The following is a 26751-nucleotide window of genomic DNA, read 5'->3' as shown; positions in this document are numbered from 1 at the left end:
ATGAGAGGCCTGAGACTCAAAGACCTGAATGCTGAAGCAAATAACAGGTGCTAATGTAGGACTTGTTACCTCCAGAGTCCAACTATTTCAAGATAGGAAATCAAAGGGGTACTGTGTGCCAAGGACACTCTAAGCCAGACACTGAAGTGTGTGTCCCTGGGCATAGCTGTAGAAATGGAGCACAGCGGTGGCTGGACCTAACCATTGCCTAACAAAAGCCCACACTCAAAAAATAGTTTAGACTGTGGTGGCACACACCTTTAATGTCAGCACTCGGGAGGCAGAAGCAGGTGGATCTCTGTGAGTTCAAGGCCAGCCTGGTCTACAGAGTGAGTTCCAAAACAGCCAGGGATGTTACACAGAGAAACCCTGTCTTAAAAATCAAAAAGAGGAGGAGGAGGAAGAGAAAGAAAGAAAGAAAGAAAGAAAGAAAGAAAGAAAGAAAGAAAGAAAGAAAGAAAGAGTTTGAGAGCTGACAAGATGACTCAGCAGGTAAAGGTTCCTGCTGCCAAGCCTGACCAAGCCAGATGACCTGAGTTTAATCCCTGCGGCTCGTATTGTGGAAGGAGATAACTAATCTCCACACCTCCACCTCGTTACTTTCTGGCCTCCATGCATGTGCATATCACATGTGCATGCGTGAGCACATACACACACAGAAAGAGAAAAAATAATTCTTTAAAAAAAATAAGAAAATTGTGTTATATAAAATCTCTCTAATTTAAAGATGGCAAGCTCTTCTCTTAAAAAAATAAGCTCCACTCTGGATGGTACACAGGTCTGGGGGCCATATTTAGCCTACAGGCTGCCAAAGAGGAACTGCCTTAGCGGATGCCAAGTTACTGAGCGACAAGTCTGTGATTGGTTCCTGCTGAAGCCGAGTCTAAGGCTGACGTCCCCTCAAACTAATAAAATGTCAGTGTCACGGTGAACAGGACACAGGCACAGATACAGCCAACAAGGACCCAGAAGGTATCTGGATGATCTCCATGCTCTCTGAAGTACAGATGTTCTCTTGCTCTCAAATTATGACCTAGGGGACAGTCAGCGGCTTGAGTTAGCCACTCGCTTGCTACATGGCATGAACAAATGGTTTCTTCTTTCCTAGCGCTCCCGTGCAATGTGCAGGCTAGACTGGACCATCCCTGAGGTGCCCTCCTGTCTCTGGCACAGAAAACAAGCCTGACCGTACCGGGCCTCTGGCCTGCAGTGACAGCAATGGCTTCCTATTGACAGGACCTACCATGGGAGCCTAAGACATGTGCCTTTTCCTTGTATCACACAGGGAGGTGCCGCCCAGAAAATAGCCATCCCAGCTCCTCGTGTCTCCATATCTCACTCTAGAGTCACAGTCAAACCACCCATGAGACAGCCCAGGCACCAAGAAGCGGGGGAGGTGGGGGGCTGCTGGCTAGAGGTACCAGATGTTAGCAACTGTTTAGAGTCAGCCCAGAGATACCAAGAGGGTCCCCCAGCAAGTAAGCCAGTAGATGTAGGCATTCCAATACCCTAACCACTTTAGGGAGGTGGGCAGGTGTCCCTCCATTATCCATCAGCTCTGTCCTCCATAACACGAGGCCCTTTCTGTACACTGCCTAGGTATGGGTAGCAGTTAGAGAGAAAGCCTCCCTCCCAGCCTTTGGGGGTCCACACACATGCATGCACACACACACACGGGGGGGGGAGGGAGGGAGGAATACACAGAGAGAGGGAAGACAGAGAGAGATGAGAGAGAGAGAGACACACACACACACACACACACAGAGAGAGAGAGAGAGAGAGAGAGAGAGAGAGAGAGAGAGGGGAGAGGGAGACATACAGAGAGAGGAAAGAGAGGGAAGACAGAGGAGAGAGAGAAAACAGAGAGATAGGAAGACAGAGAGAGAGATAGAGAGAGGAGAGAGAGGGAGAGGAGAGAGAGAAGACAGAGAGAGAGAGGGAGACACAGAGAGAGAGAGATAGAGAGAGAAAGAGAGAGAGAGAAGACAGAGAAGACACAGAGAGAGGAGAGAGAGGGTCATACACACACAGAGAGAGAGACAGACACAGAGAGAGAGAAGCTTGCTCCACTCCAGTACACCCACCCCAGGCCTCCCCCTAGTCGTTTGCAGAGAGCAGGCACCTTTCCAAGCCTTGACTTCATACTGACCATCAAATCCCCAGCCAGGGAGGGAGCGATGATGTCATCGTCCCTGTACTTGAGAAATACAACCATCAGTCTTGGAAAAGGTTTGCCTTGATTATGGCAAGGGCAGCTTCAGAGAAGTGGGGGCAGCTTTCATTCACAGAAATAGCAGTTATAAGGATCTGGAAGGCTGCAGTGTCCTTGAAGTCAGGAATCATGGGACTCGTGCTAAGACATAAACGATTACTTTGAGCAGAATCTTCTCAGGGAGTCGAGGGAAACCCTTGAGGACAGGTGGGCCTCCTTCCCTGCCCCCCCCCACCCTGCTCTGTGCATCTCCCTCTGTGTAAGGATGTCACAGAGTCTCTCTATTTGACTAAGTTCCATGAAGGCAGGATCAGTTCACTGATGTATCCCGGACACTGAGCTGAGAGATCAATCAATGTGAACTGGAACAATGGGTGGGGCTGTTGCACACATGGGTTCCGGGGATCTAGAGGTGAACCCTGGTTCCTCACCTGCGCCTGCCTGGTCAGTGTTTAATCACAGCAGAAATCAAACCAGAGCAGAGGGGTAACAACAGGGTCTTTGTGTTGGCTGCTGTTCTGTTGTTGTGAGGAAACACCAGGACCAAGGCAACTTATGGAAGGGTTTGTTTGACTTCCGGTTCCAGAGAGCCAAGAGTCCATCATGGAGAGCGAGCATGCCATCAACTGGAAGGCATGGTGGCAGGAGAAGGGACAGGAAGCTGGGAGTTTACACACCAGCCCTGAGCATGAAGCAGAGAGAGCAAACTGGAAGTGGAGAGAAATTTTTCATCTCAAAGCCTGACCCTGGTGTCATACTTCCTCCAGCAAGGCTGCACCACCTGAACCTCTCCAAACAGTGCCACCAACTGATTATTAAGTGCTCAAATGCCCAACTTTGGGGGACATATCTCTAGACACTGTGTGCTGGAGGGGGCGTGTTTGCATTTGCTCTTTGGCAGGCTTCTGTTTGTGGTTCCATTCACCCTTCTCCCGCCAAGTACCCAGCCCAGTCCTGCCTTTACCGATTGCCCCATAGCCAAAGTGAAGGGTAGAAGAGAGGTCCCACTCTGGGGAAGGGCACTCGTGAAAGACAGTCTCCTTCAGAGCCCCTGGATCCCTGGCACTTAGTTGCTAGGTCAGTCAGTGATGACCAAAACACATGAGCAGGGATTTTCTGCTATGCTCTAAGCTGAACTTGCTCACAGCTGTGACTATGGTTCTGTTTCCTCTTGTATATAAAACAGAGCAAAAACAAGAAGTTTTCAATGGTCTAAATCTTCCACAAGAACACCCCAGCTCACTTTAAGAAAAAGAGACGGGCAGAGTAGTGAAGGCAGACTTGAAAGTTCAAGGCCAGCCTGTGTAACTTAGCAAGACCTTAGATGGTGGCAATGTACTTGCTCAGCACCCATGAGGCCCTGCACTCACTTCTAAAACACAGAAAGAGAAGAATGGCAAAGAAAGTGAAGCAGAAGCCAAGGAGTCACGCTGCCTGAGCTAGACCTCTTCTCATACAGAGGGTGCTCTGAACACAGCCCCCAGCAGCCCAGAACAAGGAGCCATCAGTGTGGTCAGAGCCTTTCTGTTTCTGCTCATCTGATTCTCCCAGCTAGGAGAGGTGGGTCTCCCTAAAATGAGAATGAGAGGGGAAAGAGGAAACCCAGCCCCGCACCCTTTCCATTTGGGTCTTCACACAGAGAACTGAGAAAGATTTCTTCTAAGTGATGATTTTTTTTTTCTATTGAAGCCACAAATTAGAGACCTTGGCATTGGGAAGACAGGGTAGGGGACCCAGATAAGTCTGAGTGGGAGCACTCTTCAGGACAAAGTGGGCTTTTCCAGCCTGCTGATTTTCCAAAGCTGTTGACACAGCTGGACTAATCCAGCCCAGCTGTGCAGACTGTAAGCAAACATGGCCTTTTATGGGGTTCATTCCCATCCCAGTCCTGTGCTTACAGGGTTTGATCCAGCCTTTTTGCAGGGATGTCAGTGACGTACCTGAAGCAAGCAGGTGGTGTGGGAGCCAATATTACCACCCTTAACCCCACCTGTAAGGTCCTGGTGCCTTAGAACCTTCATGAGGGCCTCAGTCGGGATCTTTGCTCTGCCTCCTCTTAGCTAGGCCAAACACGAGTTTCCCAAATTTTATGGGTCTCGGATTTATCCTCTTAAGTTGGCTATCATAGTAATGATCTTGATGAGTCACTGGGTGTGATGAGTGAGTAGACCCTAAAGCGTGCACAGGATGAGTGTGAGCTGGAAACACAGAGAGATGTCCTGAGACTGACTCTCAGCCTGCTGGAGAAGGAAGACAGAAGTTACTCCAGCACTGTTGGGCCTCCAGTTAGAGCTGCTGAGAGCTGTGCCCTGCCTGACTAAATGGCAAGTGATCGTTTCCTACCCAAGGTCAGGCATGAGAAGGAGCTCATGCTTCAGTCTGCACAGTAATCTCCTTAGAGGAGAAAACTGAGGCCCAAGACTGTGATCATGGCACTCTTTCCAGTTCAAATCCTTTATCTCCACACATGGTGCTTTCATAGTTATTGTTAAAAAGATTTAAGAAAAGGCAGAGAACAGTTTGTAAATAAGAAAATGGAAGTGCAAGGTTAAAAAACAAAACTTGGAAATAAGCCTTCCCTCAGGGTTAACAGGCTTTGAGCTTTATAGGAATTTAATTCTCTAAATCAATAGATTAATAATCCCTTTCCTTTTATAAATGGATCGATTTCAGAAGTAATAAGATTGAGCTACCAACATGTAGTTAGGTAGACCAGTAATCTCAAACCTGCACCTATATCAGCTGAGCATCCTGTTAAAATGTAGGACCTGAGCCCTCAAGCTGGAGTGTGGTTGTTGATCTACAGATTCTACAACCGCACATTGAGAAGCAATGATCTAGGGCTAGAGATAACTCAGCCATGAAAATGCTCACCATGCAACAACAGGTCCTGAGTTCAAACCCCAGAATCCACATTTTAAGTGTTTGCAATCCTAGCACTGTAGAGGCAGAGACAGGCAACTATCTGGGGCTTGCTGACCAGTCTGCTTTATCCTAACTGAGGAGCTACAGGTCAAGGAGATACTGTCTCCAAAAACAAAGTAGACAGTTAATGAGGAATGACATTTGAGGTTGACTTCTGACTTCTACAAGTTCATGCACTGACATGGATGCACACACCCTTACGTGCAAATGGGGAGAAAGAGAGCTCTAGACCCTAGGCATTCCTGAGAATGGTCCTGTAGAGAGAGGCTATCAAAAATGGGAATATCTGAAGTGATCAATAAGATCTGAGTGAGAAAACACAACCCACCTACCAATTTTCAGGCCATCACAGGCCACCCCCACACTATGTTTCTGCAACTCTCCAGCTCAGTCCTGTTTTACCAGTGGGTCCACTAAATTTCAGAAAGGAATTGTTAATATTGAATCCATACCCCCGCAAGACTTTATAGATGGGGCCTCAGTTTCCTCTATCCCTAGATTAGATAGAAATATCTTTGAGCGCACTCAAAGGTGCGCTAGAGGATTTGGGTCCATTCGGAGCCATCAGTTCCTTGAGTGTGAGCCTACTTTCCTGCTGAGGCCTCCCCACTCCCAATCATCTTTCCATGTGTTGGGGACTTCAGTCACAGTGCTGCCAGGGGTCTCCAAGTCCCAGTGGCTGAGATTGTCCTGTCTGGTGAGTGATTAAGGGGCTTTGGCCATTATCCCTTGGTCCATTATGCAGTTACTGAATATTCAGTCCAGAGACCTTTTGGCATGCCCCACATCTTCAAAATGAAACAGGGAGCCCTTACTCATTTGCCTGATTTAAAGGCATCTAGAAGGGTTTTTTTCCCCTAATGGAGGGAATCACACCATCCATCTAAAATGAGGAAACCCCACACTAAGGAGCCAAGAGAAAGATGGAGACATAATTTTAAAAGGTTGACATATTAATGAAGAAACCTTGTGCCTGGTTTGTTTCTGCCCAGCCCTATTCCGCTTGGAAAGCCATGCCTCTCTGAAGCTTTGGAGCTAAGAGGAAATGGCTTTATCCTAGGGGAGAACAGAGCCCCCCACCCCTCCTCCTCAGACACCGGTGTGATCTCACTTCCATTCCCTCCAGCCTGTAGACAATTATGGAGAGGCTGCTCTAAGCTGGGTCAGACCTGGGCTAGCTCATTCATCTGGCAGAGATCTGTTGGTGTTGAGAAAGCCTCTGCTTCCTGGGGTTTTTCTATTCATAGAGAGCCAGCTGCCATCAGGCAGCTTGTCTGAACAAGGAGGGGCTCAGAGGCAGGACAAGACGTCACCCTTGGTCTGGCCATCAAGCAATTCTCATGAACCTATCATCACAAGGTATTATCTATTCTCTAGAGTCCAAGCCTTGAACTTGTAAGCGTCCTATCTCAGTGGCAGCCAGGAGGACAGGACTGCAGCCTCAAGTCCAGTATGTAACTACCTGTTCTAAAATTTATCTATATTGGAGACGTGATGATGTAAAGATACGCTAGGAGCTTCATGACTCCATCCTAAGCCATGGACACCACCTCAGCACAACCTGGGGACAATGTGAAGTAGAGAGCAAGCTGCCAAGCCTCAGGCTGGATCCTTCATCTGTTCCCAGTCCTTCCTTACTCCTACCCATTACTGCTACTTTCCTGCTAATCAGTATTCTGGGTGCCCTGTCCTGAGTGAAAACTGAATTGTATCAGTTCTGTCTGGTGCCTACCACCTGCAGGTTGCAGCCTAAGCCACAGAGTCAATTTTGTTGGTTTGGTTCCATGCCCTGTGGTCACACCATCATTTATACTCATACCTAGCTATGGTATACATTCTGGGACTCTGGGAGTCCACACTGAGTAAGAGGGACCCTGAAAGAAATGGTCTGTGAGATTGGAGAGTAGCTCAGTTGGTACAATGCCTGCCACACATGCATAAGGAACTGATTCCAAGCACCAACGTAAAAAACCTAAACATGATGATGGCACATACGATGCTTGAGTTGAGGATGCAGAGACAGGAGGATCCCTAATGCTCACTGACCAGCCAGTCTAGCCAAATTGGTGAGTTCCCGGTTCAATGAGAGACCCCGTCTCAAAAAATAAGGTGGAGAGAGACTAAGGAAGATGCTTTTCATGTGCACACATGTACATACACGTGTCATACACACATAAAAATGACTTGTGATGGAAATGCTCAAAGACACATGAACACAAAGTAGCACCCGCACTATGCCTGTGTCCCTGCTCAGCTCCAGTGCAGACCCCGTCTGTGACCACGCCAGACTCACTTCCACATCCAGACCGCATGGGATTATTTTAAAGAAAACTCAAGACATTCTGTCCTTTCATCTGAAAACACTTCAACATGTGTTCCTGAAAGAAGAAGAGAAGACTTCATTTTTGGAAACTCTAGGTTTGGGGAGGCAGGGAAGCAGGCATCCAAAACAAAGTAACCAAATTTGTGGTTTGGTTTAAATGTGTACATTTTATAAGCTGATATTTTTAGCGTAAACCCCCAGATCATGCAGAGAACGCAGTGACTATGTGTCTACCCTCATTTAGAGAGAGAGAGAGCAGAAACAAAGTGGGACCCTCACTGAGCTTAGATATTGGCTAGCCTCTCCCTTGCAGGATTTCCCCATGGTTGGGTCTGATGGTTCCTGAACTTTCTGAAATTTCTACTTTTGTGTCGTGTCCTCATTGCATCTGCCTGCAATGCCTCTTTCTTTATTAGGCAAACTGACTTTATCTGCAAAACCTAGTCCAAATGCCACCTTGCTCATGGTCTGTGATAACCTCTTCAATACTCCTTTCCTCTTGAAGCAGCCAGCCGGACTATGTAGCTGAGTTGAAATCATTCTTGTGTGATCCACTGGCCCCTTCATCCCATGATTCTCTATAGAGTAGGGTCTGGGTCATCCCTATGACTCAGGCCAGTGTGAGAAACAGTACAGTCCTCAAGCATGGATTTGGCTTCAGCACTAGCTGAACAATTATTTAATTAGGTCTTGGGGTTCTGGTTCATGAGTCAGAAGTAGCAACACTGTGATGGGGCTCGTGGGAATTAAGTGGGGTGTGTCTACTATCAGGCCACAGCGAAGCACAGCTGGCCACCAGGAGACACAGAGAAGATATGGCTTCTCGAATCAGACATCCTCTTCCTTCATTAGCCAGAGAACTGTCTCACCCTTCAGCACAGGCCCTAGCCTCTACCTGGTTCTTGGTCGTCTCCTACCTATGAAAGACACTGAAAGGTAGCCTCAGCATTTATAGTATAAGAGGCCACGCCCAAGTGCGTGGATAACTTAAAGGCTACTGGCTGAAGGATTTCCTACAGCAGGACTGTAACTCATCAGCAGATTCTTGCCTAACATCTATGAAATCCCAGAATTGAGCCTCAACATCGCCAAATATTGAGCCGGGCATGTATATGATTGCTGTCACATCCCTGGGAAAATGGAGGCAGGAGGTGTCCAGGGCCAACCTGGCCTCAGTGGGACCCAGAGACCTTCTCTAAAACAATAAATAAAACTTTAAAACAATGTCCATCGCTGGAATGGATGGTAAGGTTGGGGTGTTTGGGTTGCTCTTCAGGGAATGCCATTTCTGTTGCCCACAGAGAACTATGTGGGGTCCAAATCCAAACGTGTGTGGTTCACATGCAGACTTGGATCCCACAACAATGGTGTGCGGGTGTGTACTTCATTCCTTTTACAGACAAAGCACCTGGGAGGGGGTGTCTTGGTTAGGGTTGCTATTGCTGTGATGAAACATCCGTGACCATGGCGACCCTTATAAAAGAAGAAAATGGAACTTCTAAATGGGCTGGCTTACATTCAGAGGGTTGGTCCATTATCATCATGGAGGAGAATCATTGTGGTGTGCAGGCAGACATGGTGCTGGAGAGGCAGCTGAGAGGCCCACATCTGATCCACAGACAGCAGAAACAGAATGGCACACTGATCTGTCTTGAGCACTGGAAACCTCAAAGCCCACCTCCAGTGACACACTTCCTCCAACAAAGCCACACCTACTCCAACAAGACCACCTCTCCTAATAGTGCCACTCCCAGAGAGCCTAGAGGGACCATTTTTATTCAAACCAACCAGGGAGAGTAAGAGACCTGCCCAAAGAGACTCCTGTGGGAAGATAGGTCACATGTGTAGTATAGTTAGACCATAGCTAAAGAAAAAAATCTTTTTTAAAAATGTGAATAAAAGGAAAGGACAGGAAGAAGGGGAAGGGAGAGGAAAGAACCGTAGGCAGCCCAGAAGTTTGGGGATCCCGAGGCGGCCTATCTTTAGGAGCATGAAGGTGGTCTGCTGTATCCTGCCCCTTCAGGATTATTTGGCTCCCCCCCAGACAAACTCTTCCTCTGAGGATGCCCTCTGCATGTGAGTAGCACCTAGAGAGTCCCTGAGGTGGTAAGGGTAATATCCTGGCAGCCTGAGCCTGCTGTGAACCCTAAGCTCACACAGGCAAGAAGAACAAGGAGAGCTTGTCCGCAGGCAGATGCTGCCAACCTGTGGGTTTGCTTCTGGCTGTTGCATTTCTCGGGGGAACAGGAAATGTAAGAGAAAGGAATGCTTGCTTGTCGGTAGGCATGGTCTACCAAATTATTATTCCAAATTTGCTACCAGTATTTTTCCAAGACACTAAAAGCAGTAGGAGGTAAGGTGAGACAGAGGTGGAATTATCAGAGCAAAGAGACCACAGGCACTCAGCAAACGCCTCCTAGGCCTTCCTGAGTGCCAACCCTGGGCCTGGTTAGCTTAAGAGTTAAGGAAGGCAGGGGAGGTGCCATGCCTATGTTAGGCATCCAGGTGCATGGCAGGACAAGTGACTGAAGGTGTTTGTGCTTTCTGTTTGTGATTGGCTGTCAGCACCCTGGCTGTGAGGTTAAGTCTGAGGTGTCTGCTGGCCTTCTTGGGCCAGATCTGTACCTTAGGACAGTCCTCAGGTCTCAACCACAATCGATAAGAGACATCGACTCCTCAGTTGTGGCTCCCTTTTCCTGCATGACTTACCGGAACAGTGTGTGATCATATGATGAGGGAGGGAGCTTAAGCAGCAGGGAAGGCCTTGGTTTGAGGTCTTCCACAACCCAGCCTTGCAAAGCTAGCCAGGCCCCACAAAGACCTAACCAACTTGGCACCCCCTCTTAAAGGTCCTGCTGCCTCAACACAAAGCTAGAGACCAGGCTTCCTCCATGAACCCTTGGAGACACACTCAAGCCGTACCAATGTTCAGCAAGGATGCAATTCTTCCCATGCTTAAATCTCCGTTACCCAGAGTATAGAGGAAATATAGCCTTGGGTAGGAAGCTGCATAGACCATCCCCAAGCATCCACTGTAGAGTTTTAGTTCCAGCTTCAGTGTGAGGATGCCGTTGATAGAATGCTGGCCTTGGCTAAGCCTGTTGGACTCTGACCTTCCCAAGGGAACACCCCTGCAAGAACACAGGGCCGCCCCACTTATTTTAGCTTATTTGGGTACTATTGAATAAGGCCTTATCAGGGTGGAGAATCTCTTTTCAAAGATGGATCTGTCCCCTCTCTAACAGGATGTCAGGCCTCTTGCCATGGGGCAGTACTGAACCCTGCAGTGTCTGGGGCCATGGGACCGGGAAAAGGGTCCCTGAGAAGCCATCCCCAAGGAAACTAAATAAAGCTATTGTTGTGAAGGGAAGAGAAAAAATAGCCTAGCCAACAAGATGTTTTCTGTCCTCTGTGACCTGTCTGTGCTTGGGGAGGGGCTGGCATGTGGCAAATGGATGGAAATAGGAACAGCCCTTGGGATCCATAGAAACAGTATGGAGGGGAAGGAACATGGCAGAAGAGATGATTAACATGGGGCAGTGCTGAGTGGCTTGTTCCCCATCTATAGTGGTGAGGAAGGAGAGAAGCTAAGGTACATTGCACAAGAGGTTCCTGGTTTCTACTCCTGGCTGGAAAACCATCTGTCTTCATCAGGGAGATGTCATTTTCATGGGCAGACTCTTTACATAATTCAGGACTTTGATTTCTGCAGATCAAATGACTTATGACAGAAACCTATCACAATGTCTCCGAATTCTACATATCTCCCTTTGAAAAGCTCCAAGTCTAGCCCCTTGGAGATGAAATATAGTTCCAAAAGACGTGTGAGCAAAAGTGTTTAGTGGGATTTGGTTTGCAGTAGCAGGGAAGGAGGGGAAGAAGGAGATGGAGAGAGAGAACCATACACATCTTAGTTCATCCCCAGGAAAATGGCTAAAGTATTGCAGGACAGATGTGGTGTGGGACAATGGTCTGTATTATGTCACTTACATTTTAAATAAATGCTGATTGGCCAGTAGCCAGGCAGGAAGTATAAGTGGGACAACTAGGCAGGAAGTAGAGGCGGGTCAATGAGAACAGGAGGATTCTGGGAAAAGGAAAGCTTGGTCTGCTGTCCTGACCCAGCCACAGAGCAAGCAAGATGTGACTGCCTTGCTGAATAAGGTACCAAGCCACATGGCTAGCATAGACAAGAATATGGGCTAATATAAGTTATAAGAGTTAATAAGAAGCCTGAGCTAATGTGCCAATCAGTTTATAACTAATGTAGACCTCTGTGTGATTTCTTTGGGACTTAAAGATTGCGGGAACCAGGCAGGACAGAAACCTCAGGCAACACAGATGCACATGGAATATGGTGTAGCTATTGCAATGATCGTGTTAGGACTACACCTGTCACAATGGAAGGAGTGTGCTTGATATAAAATGCAGAGTTTTAAGAGTGGGCAGAGGTGTAGTTCAGTGGCAAAGCAGGCCCTGGGCTCCATCCCCAGCATTATAAAAGCAAGTGAGAAAGAGATATTTTTGAAAAAATAAACACAATGCCAACTATTTATGTGCAACAAGTGTGTAAAAAGACAGATGTGTGAGCATGGGGCAAAAGGACTCAGGCAGGTGATTGATTGGTCACCTAAGCTAGAAAAGGCATGAACAACAGATGCCAGAAAAATATATGACAAAGGCAGAAAGGTGGGCTGAGAAGATGGTGAAATTCTTGCTACTTAAGCATGAGAAACTGAGTTCAGATCCCTATCCTCCACATAAAATCCTGAGTGTAGCAGCAGATGCCTGTAGTCCCAGCACTGGGAAATGGAAGCATGATGTGAGATTCCCCTCTGTATGCTGTCAATACCGTTGGTTAATAAAGAAACTGCTTTGGGCCTGTAGCAGAGCTATAGGGGAACAAAGCTAGGTGGGGAAAACTAAACTGAATGCTGGGAGGAAGAGGGCGGAGTCAGAGAGAAGCCATGTAGCCCTGCTGGAGCCAGATGGAACTTTACCTGGTAAGCCACTGCCATGTGGCGATACACAGATTAATAGAAATGGGTTAAATTAATATGTGAGAGTTAGCTAATAAGAAACTAGAGCTAATGGGCCAAGCAGTGATTTAATTAATACACTTTCTATGTGATTATTTCGGGTCTAAGCTAGCGGGGCATCTGGGAAGAACAAGCAGCTCCCTCTTCCAATACCACAATCCTTGGTTCTGGGTATATTATGAGGCAGAACAACATAGAAGGTCTGCCCTCCAAGGACACACCCACATGAGCCACTTCCTCTCCCTAGGCCCTATCCATCTTCTATAATTGCCTCTGCCTTTTGGTAATATTTTTCAAAGTCTGAATCCATCAATAGATTAACCATTGCTTAGGTCGTAGCCCTTGCAATCTGACTGACAATGCCCTCACAGACACATCAGAGAGAGAGAGCTGTGCTTTACTGATTCCTCTTGTGTCTCTCAATCCATTAAAGTTCACTAACAGTGCTAACCATCACAATCAAAGTCTTGACACTGGAATTACCCAACTTGGAGCATCCAGACAGTGTTCCTCCTGGTGTGGTCATGATTCCCTTGGGTTGTGATTTCATCTCATTCCAGCCCAGATCAGCTGGCGCTGTGGGGCTAGAGCCTCTAATCTCCTTTTTCGTCACCCAGTTTTCCTAAACCTCTCCCTCTTTCTCCCAGAGTTAGTGCCTCCTTCCCTCTGATTTGACTGTTGCACCCCCATGAACTCACAGGAGCAGTGGTTACTACGCAAAGCCTGTACAAGACTGGGCCCATCAGCCTCCATCATGGATGAGGAGAGGCTCAAAAGGCCTCACCCTTCCCTAAGGTGCTGTAGGCAGTTAAAGGTTGACGGTGGAAGAATCATATTCCTCAGTAGTGCAGCCACCCATAGGCCTTGTTCAAATAAGTGGATCCCCCACCCATTTTTCTTGCAGGCAACCCTGATTATGTGTAGTATGCCACAAATAAAAAGACATGGAAGAAGGTGAAGGACTTGAGGGGAGAAAGGAGTAGATAAAAAAGAATAAGGGGAACATAGTCAAAGTACATGAGTGTGTGTGTGTGTGTGTGTGTGTGTGTGTGTGTACAAGTGCACACACACATGTGTATGTGGTGTGTGTGTGTATGGAATTGCAAAAGAATATGTTTTTAAAGCACAAAAGCTGAAGTTTAAAGATGCACAATGTTTGTTAGAAATTATATGATGTTACGGTTACGAATAGATGCAGGGGAAGAATAAACACAGAATCTGTGCACTGGTTTCCTCTAGGGTGGGAGGGAACGGCTTACATCAAGGAAAGAATCATATCATGGTTTTCAATTGCTTGGGCAGTGTTTTGTTTCATCAACATGATGGCCCAAAGCTGCTCTTGAAGTCTCTTTCTGATGGAAATTACTTTATAACTGTTAAACCAACAAATAATAACCACCAGAAACACTCTCGCTGCTTATTATCAGGTACAAAGAGTGGGGAACAAAATTGGATATGCACTGTGCTCTCAATTTCATAAAAACAGAATAAATAAAAAGCAACTATAGGGCTTTTTTTTTCTCTCAGACCAGCAGACGAGAAGTCTGGGACAATTATTATTGCCCTTTTTTATACTTAATAAGTTATTGTAATTTATTTCCAAACTTTTCCACTGACTGAATATTGCTTTTGGTATCAAAATCAAATGTTACTTTTTTATTTAAAAAGATAAACTGGTTCACCTTGAGTACAGGAGCATGGTAATATTTTGCCTGAAATAGGGGGGAAATTATACAAACTGAGCTTGGGGATTACAGAACCCACTTGAAGTCCTCAGCTCACATCTGGCAACATTTTCTTATCTGTTAAAATTCTTAAATAACAACAACAACAACAATAATACTGAGTACCTCCTCCAGATTGCCTCAAGAGGCATTGTGGGAGGTGATGAGATGATGTATACCTTGCTTTTTTTCCCTCTCTCATTGTTATGACAAAATACTTGAAACAGACACATAATGGAGGAAGGATTTATTGTGATTCAGTTTCCTATGGGTCAGTCCATCATGGGGAGGGGGTGTTGCAACAGCTCCCATCTTTGTGGAGCGGGAGCAGAGTGGCACTCGGATAATAAGGGGCCGGGGCAGGGTGTAGTTCCCAAGAACAACGGTGTTGTCTGCCAACAAGAGCCCACCACTGATGTTTTACCAGCTCCCAGCAGGGCCATCCTGCTTTGAGTTCACCAAGGTCATCCATTGACCTTGATCAATTAGTCCACCATCGATCATCCATTAGGTCAAAGTCTCACAGTCGAGTCAGCTCTGGAAACACACTCACAAATACACTCAGAAGTGTGCTCCATTCATCTCTTAGGTTTGTCTTAATACAATCAAGTTTGCAATTGACTTCCTTTGGTGGTTTTGTGATCCACAGATGACCACTGGGCAAGATTGTGTAGTAGACACCAAAGGAGAAAAGATGAGCTCTCGGGGACAAGTGCATTGCTGGGAACACCCCAGGACAGGGTGACAAACTATCTGTACAGCCTAGAGAAGGGGGTATGATGGCCCCTGTTGCGGGACAGCATGATCCAAAAGGAAGAGACTGACATCACTGCTATGTGACAAGGAGAGATAAACTTTGACCTCAAGCAAACCAGAATAGACTCCTACAAACCAAGCAAACACCCTTCAGACGATGTAGGAATGACATGAAAGGAACAAAAGTGCAGATGTGAGCATTGGTTTCCTCTTGGTCTCTCCTCCCAGCACTCTTTATTTGTATCAAAGGGAGATAGGCCCACACCCCTCCAGAAAATGATGCTGACAGAACAGAGTGAAGCACAGATTCTGTATTCAGCCCTGTGTTGGCATTAGAAATGTCTGCGAGACTGGCAATGTAACAGGGCACCAGGCAGGCAAAGACAGTTGCCTGGAAAGCAGTGCAATGCTCCAAAGAAGCCACCATCGTGAGGCTATTTAGCACAGTGCCTATAAGACATAACTGATAAATGCTAGTAGCAAAGTGGCCTTGAACTCCTGCAGTGCCCTAAAGAAGGCTAGGAGGAAGGAGACTTGCTAGGCACCTGGAGTATTATTGGAGGTAGAAGTGTGCCAGGAAAATGAAGCTGCCATCCTCCGAACTCAAAGCTTTAGAATGCCTGACATGGGACTGAAGGGATGCCTCAGGAGTTAAGAGCATTGACTGCTCTTCTGGAGGGTCTGGATTCAATTCCCAGCAACTACAAGGCAACCCAGAACCATCTGTAACTACCATTCTACAGGATTCAATGCTCTCTTCTGGCTTCCGTGGGCACCAGACACACATGTGGTGTGGAACACATACATACATGTAGGCAAAGCACCCATGAACATAAAATAGGGAAAGAATTCCTGTCATTTTCATGACCATCCCATTGTGGGAATATTGGTATTATCATCCCCATTTTGCCAATGAGGAAACAGACATGGATCTATGTCATGCTTTGCCTGCAGTTGCACTATGGTAAAGTCAGAATTTTATTATTATTATTATTATTATTTGGTTTTTAAGTCAGGGTTTCTCTGTAGCTTTGGAGCCTGTCCTGGAACTAGTTCTTGTAGATCAAGCTGGACTCGAACTCACAGAGATCCTCCTGCCTCTGCCTCCCAGGTGCTGGGATTAAAGGTGTGCACCATCACTGCCTGGAAAGTCAGAATTTTAAATCAGTTGTCTGGGACACCTCTTTCTCTACAGGCTGTTGGGTGCTCCCAGGCAAGCTGGTTCTGAGAGCCCAGATGTGCACAGGCTTTCTGGAGCACAGGCTGAACACCTGCAGAGCTTTCTGTGAGAATCCCTGACAACATTCTGTGAGTGAACCTTCCTACAGAACAGACAGCCCAGAGCCTCCCCATGGCAATGCTGTGAGATTAATGAGTGATTTCCTCTTGTGTCTTTCAGCTCACAGCCCCACACTTCCCCGTGGTGATCAAGCTGGGACATGCCCATGCTGGCATGGGAAAGGTAAGGTATGAGAAGAGCTTTGCATACAGTCAATATAGCCACATCTTCCAGACTATCTGCTGCCCCTCCTACACTGGTGCAGTCCCCAGGACTCCCCTAGACTGTCTGCTGCCCCTCCTACACTGGTGCAGTCCCCAGGACTCCCCCAGACTGTCTGCTGCCCCTCCTGCACTGGTGCAGTCCCCAGGACTCCCCTAGACTGTCTGCTGCCCCTCCTACACTGGTGCAGTCCCCAGGACTCCCCCAGACTGTCTGCTGCCCCTCCTACACTGGTGCAGTCCCCAGGACTCCCCCAGACTGTCTGCTGCCCCTCCTGCACTGCTGTAGTTCCCTACAACTCTCCCAAACTATCTGCTGCCCCTCCCCACTGACACAGTCTCCGAAAGAGAGTGTTAGAAGTAATCTACAATTCACCTCCCTCTGCTCCCAGCTGACTCCCCAAAGCTTACACTGACTGTCTCTCTCCTCAGCCTGAGCTGTGAACATCACCTTGAATTGATAACTTACAGTTCTCCACGGTTATAACTTAAGAGACATGAAGGAAAAACGTTTGTTGACAATGACTCTTTTGTGTCAAGTAGCTATTATCTTCTAGTGCTGTAAGCTTCTGCCTTATTTGTCCCTCCATCACCTGCTGGGCTAGCACCACCGAAGTGCAAACAGGACTCCCAGCAGGAGCCCTGGAGTCAGCAGGCTTCTGCCAAACTAAACAAAGTACTTTAAACAGTCACAGATGACACCCAGGGCAGCTGTACTGGTCAACCTCTCAGTTGCAAGTCTCAAAGCTAAACTTGGTTTTGGACCCCTGACTGAGGTCTCTCTTCCCAGCATCATATCCCCTGGGAGACAGCTTGGGTTCATGTACCTACCTCCTGTGAGAGGAGAGAGAGATGGGTGGGCCCCAGACAAGAGGAAAATGCAATCCTAGAGTTGTGGGCAGTGGGGAGCTATAGCAAGATACCTCTTGGGCCTCAGCAAGGACTAAATGACAAGGGGGGAGGGGTCTTGCCTTGACCAGCTCAGACAGCTATACAATTCATCACTCCATACCTATATTCTTCTCTACCTGCCAGACTGCCTCCCGGATCCCTTCCTACCTGTGCTCTTTCCATTCAGGTGGCATAAGGAGAGGGTCAAAGGTTTAGGGTGAGGCAGGGCAGGGTGGGGCAAGTTCTAAACCAGCCCCTTTGGGCTTCTTCGTCTGTTAGTGATTCTAATGAACAGCCTCTAAAGTGAGTCTTTCAATGTGAATCAGCCTACTGTCCATGAGACAAAATGTGTAAGAAAATCAGCTTCTAGGAAGTTTGCTTGTCTGTCTGTCTGTCTGTCTGTCTGTCTATTTCTTCCTGTTTCAGAGTTTTTGATTCATGACCACTTGGCCCTGTTTGGGGCCCTATGCTGACACAGTTCACCGCAGCAGAGAGGGTGTGTTGACTCAAAACTGTTCTTGTCAAGGCAGCTGAAGAAATGAGAGTAACAAAGCCACTGCCCTTCAAACCCTTTAGGCTATGAATTCATTGATGAGATCTGAGCCCTCCTGACCCAATCCCCCCTCCCAAGCCTCTGTTTCTAAATTACTGCAGTGGGGACACACACTTAACACGAGTTTGGGGACGGGGGGGGGGTTAATATCCAAACCATGTACCTCTGTCCAGACTCCTTGGAACATCCACAGGATAAAGAAAGGAACGCTTGCCTCTTTTCCCATTTCTATATCCCAGGACCTGGTGTGATAGTTTAAGGGCAGCAGGAAGGCAACCTTGGTGGTTGGAACTGAGGGACACCACAAAGTCACAGCAAGCAACAGAGCTTGTGTGGGAGGTTTACTGGGGGACATGCAGAGGCTGGCCTCTGAAGGGGAGTAGGAGGAGTGGGGGTCAGGAAGGGCTTGTCTTTTATTACTTAGAGAGAGTGCTCTACTTGGTAACTGTGGTAGGGGCACACAGCTGCTGCTGCTGACTTGTCCTGCTAGGTCTCTGGGAGCAGGCAGAGTAACTGCCTGAGTGCTGATAATGGGAACTGGTGAACAGATGGGTGAATCCTCCTCTAGAAGCCTATCCCATCTTTGCCCACTCCTTCACCCACCATCTGGGTGGAATGCGCCCTCCCCATGGTTCCCAATGGCCTTCATGCTAATCCATGCTAATTCTTCTGTCCTGAACTGATGTCTCTACATCACTTAAGCTTTCTGAGCATCCCTTCTTATCCCCAGACTTTTTCCCTAGTGGCCTCTGATTCGGGTTCTTCTCCTGGCTTTCTTCCTCTGTTTCGTGGATTCTGTCTCCAGTGTCTTTAAAGGACAAACTCTCCTGCGTCATCCCCTGACCATGGCCGCGCCATAAGCACACCATTATCTCTCACGAGCTCCCTCAGCTTCAGCTGTCATCCTCACGTCAGTAGTAGCCTCCTGAGTCATATTTCCTATGTCTCCAATCACCTCCTGTCTTTTGTTACCTTGTCTGCATGGTAACATCCCAAACAATGTCCAATGTCCCCCCCCCAACACCTCCTCTTCATCTTCTTCCTCTCCTGTGACTTCCATATCTGGAGCAGAAACCTGTCATTCTGTTATTTCAAAACCGAAACCAAAGGACGAGGGTAGCTCAGGGGTAGAGCGTTTGACTAGCAGATCCCAGCCCCGGGGTGATCTTCCATCTCCAACACAAACAACTCAGAAACATGTGAGTCATCTCCACCTCCTCCATGTCCAAAGAGCCACCAAGTTCTTGTCACCTGAGCCTGTTTCTCGCGTTGCCCCTTGTTGTCTGTCCACCATCACCATCTTGAACAACTCTGGTAAAGTCAGAGGGCTCCCAAGGACTTAATTATATCACTAACGCTTAAAATAATCACCAAGTGGAAATTAGAAAGCGCCTAGAGAGTTGAATGTCATGCGTCAGCAAGAGGGATGTCCCGAAGGTCAAGAAGTCAATCTCCAAAGCGAGAAGGTGATATAGACCAAAGTAAACATGGGTTTTCAAGAATGCTGACATGGAGGGAAGGGGGCTCTTCCCCGTAGATGTGAAATGAAAAAAGTTGCAAAGAACACTCTGGGAAAGCTGACTGGGCAGATGATGTCATGTTCATGCCGAGAGGGTAAAGAACACAACACGTAGCTCCTATAGTCTTTGTACCTTTTCATAAGAAGAGAGATGGGTGGCTGGAGATCAGCAGGGAAAGCATGCCCTGAAGTGCCTGGTAAGGAGGTATCAGTGACCCTGGTATTTTGCAAAGCCCATTCAGGACCCAATTGGTGCAATCATTGATCCACCCTCAAGCACATGTACTCGGGTGGTACACCGCAGACCTGTGCCTGTTCTACACTGGGAGTCAGACAACCAATAGGACCCAGTCCCTGCCCTCAAAACATTGTGGAGACCATCTCATATGTAAGTAAGGAATAAGCCAGGTGTGATGATGCCTATAGTCCTAGTACTCAAGACTAGCCTGAGCTGCCCAGTGAGAACCTATTTCAATAGTAAATAAATAGACAACGGGGTATAAATACATGGGGTATGATGGAAGACCATGAAAAGAATGTAGAGCTTAAAGAAGAACTCAATCCCACCTAGCACATGGAGTCTCCTGCCACAGTGGATTCTCTCAGGGGCTAGCTGAAAGAACCCTTTTTAACACAATGTGGAAATGTTTTGAGCAGAGCACAACATGATTATAACAATTCAATAGATGGATTAATTCATTCATGACATCAGAACCCTCCCTGAGCCATTCACCTCCCAAACCACATGGGAAAGACGTCTGAATGAGTTGACACTTGATGTCAAAAGTCAAGTAAATAATGGTCAGTGGTGGTGATGAGTAAGACTATGCCACTGAGAAGAACACAATCAAGCTGCCAAGATGGTATGGGAAAGCTGCAAAAGGCTAGGTGGGCCTGGGAGGTCAAGGAACCCAATAAACCTGAAAAAACAAGACAGAGATAGGCTAACTCCCTTGCATTAAAACAAAGAACATTTCTATTTTTCATCCCATTGTTTACTAAATGTATGGCAAGTGTGTATAGGCGTTAGATATTGTAGCTATACAGAAGGTACAGATACTATTGTCATTTTATATAAGGGATGTAAGCATTCACAGATGCAGATTTTTATAGTCTTTACATTATTACGTTTTCGATGTTTTCCTCTTTGGAAGCAGCACATCATAGCAACTAAGGATCTTCATTTGAAACTAGGTCCCACTGCTTGTGAGTTGAGATGCTGTAAGTTACCTTACCTAGCCTTCCCCGCATAGTTCCTTCTTTTGTAAAGTGAAAATAATGAAAGTATTAATGTCACATGCTGGGTGTAAGAATTAGGAGAAACTTTGAAGTTGTAGCTCAGTGCATAGAACAAAGGGGCACTTGGTGGATAATAGCTGTCCATAGAATGAAGGATTCTTGACCTGTTGTGAGGACCCCAAACCCAACTGAAGTCAGTAGGAGAGATGACTAAACAGCTCCAGAGACTACAAGTTCTTATCCCTTGGCTGCAAGTTCAGAATGAGTCAACCAAGTGTCAAGTTGCCAAAACCATCAACAAATGCCAAATATGCATAGATTCTACTCTATCATCTGTTGAGAAAATGAAATGTATAACCATTGTAGCTAACAATGAAACAATTGATAACACTAAGTGTTGGCAAGAACACAGAACCTCTTGTCTACAAAGCTGAAGACAAAGGAGTTCTTTGGACATATCTAGTTCTAAATGCATCATACACAAACCAAAGCAGTTGTTTTTGATAGCTTTGATGTTAATTTTCCAGATCTCATCTGTCAGCAGTAGACAAAAATCACAGTGAGTTCATGCAAGCAGGATGTTTCAGCAATACAAGCAAGCTAAACTACATGTGCAGCATGCATGAACCTCATGAACACACCACTGAGAGAACTAAGTCGAAAACCAAGGGGTGCTGATTTAGATAATTTCACTCACATGAAGCTGAAAGCCCTCAGGAAGCTATAGGTTCCCTGGGATATTTTCAGGTGATAAAATGTCCAGGAAACCCAAGAAAGGCAGATCTGGAGATCAGTAGTTGAATCTTTACCCAACCTGCACAAGGCCCCAGTTCATCTCCAGCATTGCAAACTAAAAGGTGTAGAGGTCACCTTCAGGGTGGAAGACAAGTGCTGCCTGAGCTGAGGTGGAAATGGGCACCATTCTTGACTTGGATGATTCCACAGGGATGTTTGTTTTGTAACTACCCACAGAACTGCCCTTTGTGTTGTGTGTCCTTTTCCATAGTTATGTTACATTTTGAAATAAGGTCTTACAATGTAGCCAGCTCGGAGGATAGAGACATAAATGCATGATCTCCAGAGTAAAGGAAGAGTGCACAGCTAGAAGATTGACAGGTTGGTAAGTGACGAACAACTAATGAAAAGGAGAGTTATCTAGTATAGAAGGACTAGGGGCACTGTAAGCAGCACTCCTGAAAGCATTGGGCATGGGCAAGGACACTTAGACCTGGAGGACGCTATATTCATGTAGTAGGCAAGGCAGAGATCAGGGACAGTCAGGCTTCAAGGAGCAACTTTGTAGCAATCAGAAGGCTGAGGTAGACACCTGGGACAGTCAGGCTTCAAGGAGCAACTTTGTAGCAATCAGAAGGCTGGAAAGTTTTCCCTCTTCAACAGAAGGTTCTTACCATTACCCAGGTGGTGTCTTAACCTCAGACACTGGACCCCTGAGATTGAGACTAATCTGTAGGTGCAAAGAGTTTGAAGATAATTTCTGTGTCTCACAGGTAACTCCCAATGTAGATACTATAATCCCAAATATGAGGGTTCAAGCCTATAATCTCCAAACCCAGGATACTGAAGCAGGAGGGTTGCCACAAGTCAGAGACTACATAGTTTAGCCTACTGTATACCTAGTTGGTCTATTTAGTGGGACATTTCTCAGAAACAAACAAAAAATGGCCCTATAGTGTTGTTCACTGATGAATTTCTATAGTTTTAATTAATTGAAAAGAATGGCACAATGTATCACATCCATGATTGTTCATAATCCTTGTCAGCTTGGTGAAATTTAGAATTGTCATGGAAAATACAGCTCTGGATGTGTCTGTGAGGGAGTCTGCAGAAAGGTTTACCTAGAGACAGAGACTCACTCCTGGGTGTGAGTACACCTTCCCTTGGGCTGGGGTCCCACACTGAATAAAAAGCAGGAAATCAATTAAGCAGTCAATTAAGCAGCCATTTTTCTCTGTCTCCTGACTGTGACTAGCTGTGTCAAGCTCCTGCAACCATGACCTCCCTGCTGTGAGCCAGCATCAGCCCTTCCCTGCTGGTGTAGATTATGTCGGCCATTTTGCCACTGCAATGAGAACAAATAACTATTATACTATCAGCATTGGAAAATAAGTTCAAGGCATCAATTGGGGAGGCTGAGGCAGATGGGTGGCTTGAGCTCAGGAATTAGAGGCTAGCCAGGGAACATAGTGAGACCTTTTTTATCCAACAAACAAACCAAGAGTCGAGTCTTAAGTCCCAAATGTGGCATGGGGAAATGCACATAGCATATTTCACCAGGTTCTGGCCTGAATCTCTAGTTCCAATGCACTGGTTACATGTACTTCAATTTCCACATCTCTAACAAAGAGACAATAAAGTCCCACCTAGGATTGTAATAACACCAGAATAGATATATAAATCTGTATTTACTTTATGTATTATTTATGAAGGGTGGCAGATAAAGCTGTTATACATTTACTGCAAGAGAGCTTCAATGTCCAGTAGCAAATATGAACTATTATTTTGATTAAGCACTTACTGAGCTGAAACAGGCAGTTGCTCATAACAAACAAAAAAGGGAAGGAATTTAATTAAATTCTGGGTAAAATACAGGCAGCAGCTTCCAGCACAAGGAGCTGACCCCACCCTATGGTTGCCTTGAGTTTTACTTTCCAAACAGTTTCTCCCTGTCTGAGCTTGAATTCTGACACTCCTCTCAGAAAATAAAAACCTGAGACTCAGAGAGAAGCAGGACCTTGTTTAGGCCACACAGCAACAGAATTATCCTCCAAACTGAAAAGAAATGAAAGTTGAGATATTTGGCCCTATTCATACTTTTAAGACAGATATGTAGTCTTTGTGATAGCAATGCAATGCAGAAGTCTCCTTTATCCGGGAATGATATGTCCTATCATCCACAATGGAGACCTGAAATCACAAAAAGTGCCAGTCCTATGTCTACAGTTTTTATGGCTTCCCTTTGACATATGCAAATTGTAACTCTTGCATATTTCATGGCCATCATAAAGCAGAACGAGGTTCACTTGACCCCTAAGCACAGGAATACCTAACCCAGTGTTTCCCAACCTTTCTAATGCTGCGACCCTTTAATATAGTTGCCCATGTTGTGGTGACCCCCAACCATGAAGTTATTTTCATTGCTACTTCATCACTGTAACTTTGTGATTTTCTGGTGGTCTTAGGTAACCTCTGTGAAAGGATTGGCCAACCCCAAAGGAGTGGGAACCCACAGGTTGAGAAACATCGGCCTAAGTCATGGTTCTCACTACTGAGAACTGCTGAGTAACTCACAGGAAGGTAGCGTATACTGCGTGGAATGCTGCAGAGGGATGACTCACACCAAGAGCAGCTGGGAGGAGGCTGGGACATTTTTGTCATTCCGCTCAGAATGGCATGTGACAAAAACTTAGGAATTGTTTATTCCTGAAATTTTTCATTTGATATTTTCAAATTTCACAAATAGCTGTGGGAAGCAAAACTTTGGGTGAGGAGAGACTATCATAATTATAATAATGATAAAAAAAACTAATGTCATATTGATTTTATTCTGTCCAGGAACTATTCTAAGTGGTAGATGATATTAGATAGACAGACAGACAGACAGACAGATGTTTTGTATTCACTTATTGACTATATTCTGAAAGGAAGGTACTGTTGAGACTTGCATGGGCAGTAAGTGGTAGAGTTGGAGTCCTCCGTCCCAAGGTAGTCTGGCTGAGCTCAGGAGTGACGGGTGTGGCCACTGAGGTGGTAACGGATTATAGGGATCGAGAAGACCTAACTCTTCCCTTGCGTGCGCAATGCTGCTGCTATGAAAGGAGCCCCGAGCAGTGAGTGACAGGCTAAGGCACTCTGCAGCTGTTCGGTGTGTTCCAGACAGCCAGGTGTCTGTCCCCATGTGCAGTGCCTGCAGCAGCCCCAGCATCTCACACACTCCCACTTGGCCCCAGTTCGCTGCCGTCATCAGCTCCGAGCAACCTGGACTCAGATCCCTTCCCTTCGGCTGACTCACTTGGCAAGCCTTCCCAGCATTGTCACTCTAAAGGTTGGAGGGGGTGGCCTTAGAACTCCATGCTGGAGAGGAAGGAATAGGGTCCAGGGGAACAGTTAAGGAATCCAAAGATTCTTCTCCCACCGGGAGTCTGCCAGAAAGGGGAACAATGCCCTGTGGTCAGCAGAAGTCTGTAAGGTGTGAGTGATGCCCCATGCAGAAAGATGACCAGAGCCCTGCTTCCATGAATGAGGGACTCCATGGAGTATTTATACACATATGTATCTCACACATGAACACGTGCAGACTCGAGTTATAGAACAACCTATAGACCCTTACTTTTATTTCTGCCTTTAGATACTAAAATACTACCCTTCTAAACTCTCAGACCCAGAGGGGACAGGGACGGGATTCTAAGGCTCTGTCAGCCTGCTATGTGTCATGTTGAAGACAAATTCATCTAGATCAGGAGGGAGCTCATTTTCCAAGCTAGAATTCAAGGCTTCAGTCTCCCTCTGTGGCATTTTATCTTCCACTTCCCACGTTGTTGCACCATCTTTGGTTCACTGGAAGGAGCTTCACTCTAGATTCAAGAAACCCCGATTGTCCTGCTGACCCCTACATTGCCAGGGCCAGCACGGTTCCTGTGGACCAATTATTTAAACATGAATGCATTTTCCCCATATATACATGAGCCTTGATTTTACTTACCCATCACAGGAAGAGCTGATAAGGCCAAAAGCATCAAAAGCAGAAAATGGCATGTGGAGAGGAAGGCTGAGGAGGAACATGGCTTCAGACTCCTGTATTCCTGGTGGTGAGCTTGCCTCCGCCATTTGCTATCTCTGGGAACTTAAGAAAATGCCTTAGCTTCCCAGGACCTGGATCTCACCGAGATAGCTCAGAGCAGATTTTGGTAGTGAGCAAAGGAGGAGAAAGAGCGTGCATTCACTTATCTGTGTGCCAGGACACATTCTTTGAGCCTCCAAGGCTTCCTGGGAATTAGATCTAAGCCCTGATGTGTACAGGTTCCCAGGGTCGTCTTACCAAGGTCACAGGTTAGCAGCAGAGAAGAGTCAGGATACTGGGGTAACGGCATGGTGGGTAAAGTGCTTGCCGTGTAAGCATGAAGACCTGATTTCAGAACTGTAGTACCCAAGGGAAATCCCCGATGTGGCAGCACCCGTCTGTAATTGTGATGCTGTGAGAACAAACTCAGGTAGATCCCAGGGCCTCCCTGGCCAGGCCAGTCTAGCCACAACAATGAGCTCCAGGTTCAGAGAGAGACCCTGTCTAAAATGTAAGAAGGAAAGTGATATGGAGAGATATTTGACATTGGTATCTGGCCTCTGCACATGCACACACACAAGTGTACAAACACATATACATACAGGAAAGAGGGTCAGGATCAAGTTCAACAGTTCTTACAGCTCCCTCTTCTTGCTGCCTGGTTAGAAGGTATCAATGAGGTTGAGATTTTGCAAAGCCCACTCAGGACCCAGTGGGTGCAGTCATTGACCCTTCCTCAAACACATGTACTCGTGTGGTACACCACAGACCTGTGCCTTTTCTACACTGGGAGTCAGGCAACCAATAGGACCCAGTCCCTGCCCTCAAAACATTGTGGAGACCATCTCATATGTAAGTAAGGAATAAACCAGGTGTGATGACACCTATAGTCCCAGTACTCAGGAGGCTAAGATAGTAGGGTCATGAGTTCAAGACTAGCCTGAGCTGCCCAATGAGAGCCGATCTCAACAGTAAATAAACAGAGAATATTTATATATGGGGCATGATGGAAGACTATGCAAAGAATGTGAAACTTAAAGGGAAGAACTTAATCCCACCTAGGTTGTAGAGTCTCCTACAGCAGTAGAATCTCTTGAGCAGGGGATAGCTGAAAGAATTTTATTTTATACAACATGGAAACACTTTTGAGTAGGGTACAACATGGTCACAGCAATTCCATAGATGGATTTGTGCGGTCAGAGACATAAGGAACACCCTGGTGGCATCTTGTCTTCCTGAGAAAAGGAAAAAAGCCAGCTTCAGGGGGACAAG

At 46.5% G+C, this 26751-nt stretch overlaps 1 protein-coding gene across 1 annotated transcript in view; it reads left to right on the top strand.

The window, feature by feature from the left end:
- Nucleotides 1–26751, top strand: part of Syn3 (synapsin III) — a 413622-nt gene that overhangs the window by 322386 nt on the left and 64485 nt on the right. The window contains exon 7 of the mRNA XM_087902074.1: nt 16379–16441. Within this exon, the coding sequence (XP_087758200.1) occupies nt 16379–16441 (63 nt within the window). The remainder of the gene's footprint in view (nt 1–16378; nt 16442–26751) is intronic.

Source organism: Myodes glareolus, chromosome 26, assembly GCF_982192425.1.
Source record: "Myodes glareolus chromosome 26, mMyoGla1.1, whole genome shotgun sequence".
Lineage (NCBI taxonomy): Eukaryota > Metazoa > Chordata > Mammalia > Rodentia > Cricetidae > Myodes > Myodes glareolus.
The sequence above is the reverse complement of the archived record's forward strand: the minus strand, read 5'-3'. Positions and strand labels throughout refer to the sequence as shown.